At 65.9% G+C, this 4,808-nt stretch overlaps 1 protein-coding gene across 1 annotated transcript in view; it reads right to left on the reverse strand.

Moving 5' to 3' along the window:
• Positions 1–4,017: 4,017 nt before the first annotated feature.
• Positions 4,018–4,808, reverse strand: part of EMIHUDRAFT_252045 (hypothetical protein) — a gene marked incomplete at both ends in the record, with an annotated part of 2,149 nt that continues 1,358 nt past the window's right edge. Inside the window, one exon of the mRNA XM_005789951.1 lies at positions 4,018–4,782. Coding sequence (XP_005790008.1) covers positions 4,018–4,782 — 765 coding nt within the window. The remainder of the gene's footprint in view (positions 4,783–4,808) is intronic.

Raw genomic sequence — 4,808 nt, forward strand, 5'->3', positions numbered from 1 at the left:
GGGGCGAGGCTGCTCGAGGCAGCGCGGCGGGAGAGGGAGGAGCGTTTGGAGAGGGAGGCTAGGGCCGAGGCCGCGGCCGCGGCTGCGGCGGAGAGCGAGGCTCACAGCAGGCGACAGCAGGCGGCGCGAGCGGCGGTGGAGGAGCGGAAGCAAGCAGCGCGGGCGGCGCTGGTGGACGAGATGGAGGCGCAGGCGCGGCAGGAGGAGGCGGCGCGGGCCGCGGCACCGCTGAGGACGACGCAGGCTGAGCAGTCCAGCACGCGGTCGGCGATCGAGCAGGCGCTCTCCCAGGCTAGGTCAGACGCGGCGGCGGCGAGGGCTCGCGAGGCGACGTTGGGGTCAGAGGCGGAACGGGCGAGGTCAGAGGCGGAACAGGCGAGGTTGCAGGCGGAGGCGGCGAGGGCGAGGGAGGAGGAGGCGAGGGGGCGAGAGGGGGAAGCAAGGGGGCGGGAGGAGGCGGCGAGGGCAGAGGCGGAGGCAGCGACGGCACGCGAGGAGGCGCTCACCATGCGACTCGCGGCGCTCGAGCTAGGACCCCCACCGGCCGCCCCGCCACCGGCAACCGCAAACAACGCTGTGGGAGGAGGCGTCGGAGGCACCTTCCACGGCGCCAGAAGGTTTCACGGGGGTCTGTGCGCATTTGGGGCTGGACGCGCGCTCCTCGCTCTCTGCGGCGGTGGCGGCGGCGAACGAGAGCACAGGGGGGTCGCCGCTGAGGGAAGGCTTCTGCAGCAAGTGGACCGGCTGATCGCGCTGCTGTTTGAGGCGCCGCGCCAGGCGGGAGTCGCGGTGTAGCAGGTCTAGAGGTTGGTGTTGACTACAAGATGTTCGAGTCCGCGCAACCCGCTCTATTGAGTACACACGGCCCTCTAAGCTCTATTGCAACACATACAGCTAATTTCGCGGTCTTTTGAGTTTTGTGAAAAGACCTACATCGCTACATGCATAACGTACTGAGAGCCGAACACAGCGCGGTGGGCCCCAAACAAACGGTTAAGAAAGTCAGGGGCGGCGACATCTGAGATGTCACGCACGCCGCACGGGAGGCTATCTATATCAAAAGACGCGGGGGGCCGCACGCCATCGGTAAAGATGATTAAATCTTCTCGGAGATTATTTATCCTTAGTGCTTAGATGGAAAACGCATCCTATTTGGCATCTAGGATGCGCATATCATCTGTAGATGGGGCGAGCGACCAGTGGGGAGGGAGGTGCCGTCTTTTTTTTGTGGCTTTTTGGACGGCTTTTTTGGCTTTTCCCGCCTCCCTACACGTTTCTTGTCTTTTTCTTCGCAGCACAGTTCCTTGTCGACGTGCCCCCTACTAACGGTGTGTGTGCATGCTGGGCTTCAGCCTGCTTGCATTTGCCGCGGTGAAGTGCGCTCCTGGCTGGGCGCCGGAGCTGTCACCGGAGCGTGGTGTGCGATGCCGCAACCAGGACGGCTCCGGCACCTGGAGATGTCCAGAAGCACTGACCTGGCTGACATCCATTACTCGCTGCGAGCAGGGCCTGGCACGCGAGGCTCGCACAGGAGCGGTCGACGTGTACATTCGCACCTACTGGCGTGACATCCGGCTCGGCATCCTTCAGTCGACGCTGCGCTCGCTGCGCGCATATGGGGCCGAGTTTGTGGGCGAGATTGTCCTCGGCATTGCCGCAGAAGATTTTGCCGAGTTTGCAGAGATGCTGGAAGGGCTACCAGAGCTGGACGGCTGGGTTCGTGTGGTGTCCACGACAACGATGGCAGACGGGCTCCCAATGTTCTACGATTACATCAACGCCGACCTCGCCACCGCCGGAAGCGCACCGAATGTCATGTTCATGGACGGCGATATGCTGCTTTGCGAGGGGGTCACCCTCGCCGACCTCGTCGACCCGTCCGGCCGACCCTACCTAGTCACGCGCCCCTTCTCGTCGCTCCCACCCCACGTCGAAAGGGCGAACGCGCCCTCAATGCGGCTCGTTGCAGACAAAGCCACCGACTACACGCTGTTGGGCCGCCTACTCTACCCCCGCGCTGCCTTCAAGGCGATGCGGCAGCGGCTGCTGGAGAGGTACCCGCCAAACGGCGACGGGTCTCAGGACGAGGGCGTCGCAGGGGCGGTGCGGCGCATGATCGTGGAGAATGACATCGCTCCACATGGCAAGAGGCACATGGACAACTACTCGCCATTCGGGGCGCTGCTGCTGGACGCACTGCCCGAGGCCGTGCACATACTGCGCATACCACCGCCCGCCGTCCGCGATCAGTGCCCCGTGTGGCTATTGCACGTGTACAAACAGCTCGATGGTAAGCACCACAATAGCAGCAGCGCTGGCTGGCTGCGCCTGCAACGTGCTGTCGCGTCGGGCGAGCCCATCTGCAGTAACAACCGTGGGCGGCGGCACCTCTCCACCCTCACGGCGTGCAGCAGACCCAAGCCCGGGCATTCAGCGCTCGATGGGCGTCTGAAGCTCGCGGCGTTCAACGGGCATGCCGAGGTCGACGCTGCTGCTACTTCACCCTCGGCTTGGCAAGCACCGTCCGGCGAGCTAGTCGCCCGATCCACCGGCATAGTCGCCCGATCCACTGGCACCAGCAGTGCGACTGCGAATCTGTGCATGGACGGCCGTCTCGCGCCGCAGCTCTTCCTTCTGGGCGCGCAGAAGTCGGCAACGACGCTGTTCGCGAGCACGCTCTACCGCATTCCCGGTATGATGCATTTCGCGGCCAAGGACAAGGGGCCCCAAAAGGAGCCGCACGTCTTCGACGGCTCAATTCAACGGTTCGGCCGGAGCTGGTGGCTCTCCGGCTACCCCAATTGCAGCGCTGAACAGAAGCGCGCCGTATCCTTCGACGCCACGCCTATCCTGTACCTCAAGCGGGCGCCCAGTGCCATCGCAAAGCAGTACACGCCGCAGCTCTGCCCGCTGAGCTCGTGCTCGCAGCGGCTGCACTTCATTGTGTTGCTGCGAGAGCCGCTAGGCCGGCTCCAGTCGGCCTTTTACAACTGGATCCGTGCGGGCTGGAACAAGGCGTGGTCGCGCACCTCGGGGCGCACCATACAGGACTACGCTGAGGAGGTACTGCAGACCGGGCGCGACCCTTGCGGCGGTAACGTCTGGGGGCCCTTCTCGGGCAGTCTTTACGCGCCGCAGTTGCGGTGGTGGCTGGAGGAGCAGGCGTTCGAACCGTCGCAGTTCATGCTCGTGCCCTACGGCACGCTCGTCGCGCCGGGTGGTGTCGAGGCCATCACGCGCACTGTGCTGCACAAGCTGGGCCTGAGCATGCCCGCCCAGCTGGGCACGGGCTGCATGATGGGCAAGACTAACTCGTCGCGCTGCAACGCGGGCAACACCGGCGCGGCCGCGATCGAGTCGGAGCTGCGCCCGGAGACGCTGGCCGCGCTGCGGGCGCTGCTCGAGCGCACCACGGGCGCCGAGAAAGTTGCGCAGGTCCTTGTCACGCAGGGCCGGGCGGCCACCCGCACAGGGGTCTCCCTATTTGGCTACACGGGCGCCTCCGAGCCCGGGCCGATCGCTGGTTGGCTGAGACGCTCTTGGTGAGCAAGATTTCAGCTAGCGAGAGAGCCAATGGCAACGTATCTTTAATTTTCGCCGTCGGCTGTACTACCTAGACAGATATACTGAGGGAAAGAGAACAGCAAATGTTGGGGCCTAAGAAGAGGCCGCGGAGGAGGGGTGGGGCTTCAGTCGCGAGCTGTGCCACAGTGAAATGGAAGTAGCCTCTCTTGTTTGTGCGAGGGAGCTTTGTGTTGTAACTCGCGCGCTCTCGCAGCGAGAGACGGAACGAGAGTCAGACCAGAGAGAGAGGCAATGTACGAAGTCGTCGAAAACAGCACTCCTCGCCGCGTGGAACGCGCAAAACGGCGAAGAGCGCTCCACACGGCCGGCCGTGGTGTGCGGGAGCGGCCGGGGCGGCGGCGCTGGGCAGCAGAGCCCTTCAGATCTGTTCGCAAGAGACTCTCGGACGCCGCCTCGCAACGGCTGCTGATGCGAGCTCCCTCTTCCCCCCTCTCATGCCAGCTGCACCTGCACATCAACGCACCGGCCGTCCTCATCCCTCACGCCCGCAACCAGCCTCACCTTCTTGCCGGCGGCAAAGGGCAGGCCCACTTGCGGCGGGACGGTGCGATCGGCGCCGTCGCGGGACTGCAGCGAGAGCACGTGCTGCGTCGTGGCCGCCCACAGCGCTCCCATGAAGAGCCGCGACATGCTCGGTGCGCCGCCCGGCGTTGCCGCGGCTCCTGCCACGGCGGCGAGGCGGACGCCGCCGCCGCCACCAGCGCGCCGCGCCACCAGCTGGCCGAGCTGCGGAACCGAGAGCCGGCGGTGGGGATCCGCGCGCAGCGCCGCCCGGCCCAGCTGACGCTGCTCGGGGCGGGGCTGCGTCCTCGGCTCGTCAGAGGGCGGCTCCGCACGGCGCGAGGGGCTGTCGTCGAGGCTCAAGCCGCTGGTGTCGGCCTCCTCTCCTTCGAACCCAGCCCCAAAGTCCGCGCCCCCTCCCGCCTCGCAGCCCGCCTCAGACCCCCCGTCGGCGTCCATCTCGTCGCCGGCGCCCTCGCACGGAGCACCGGAGGGCCACGCAGAGTGCCGCGAGTTGTCTTGCCAGCTCTGCCGATCGCGCGCGCGCGCCCGAAGATCGCTGTGCGTCTCCCCGCCATCCATGGACAGCATCGTGGAGAAGGACTCGCGCGCTTTGAAGTCGATGGCGCCCGGCGGAAGCTGGTACGAGAAGCCCGACTGCTGCTCAAACACCAGCCCGTGCACGCGCGACTGCCGCTTGTCGCGACCAAAGTGCGGTGCGT

This window comes from Emiliania huxleyi, assembly GCF_000372725.1.
Source record: "Emiliania huxleyi CCMP1516 chromosome Unknown EMIHUscaffold_1236, whole genome shotgun sequence".
Classification (NCBI taxonomy): domain Eukaryota; phylum Haptophyta; order Isochrysidales; family Noelaerhabdaceae; genus Emiliania; species Emiliania huxleyi.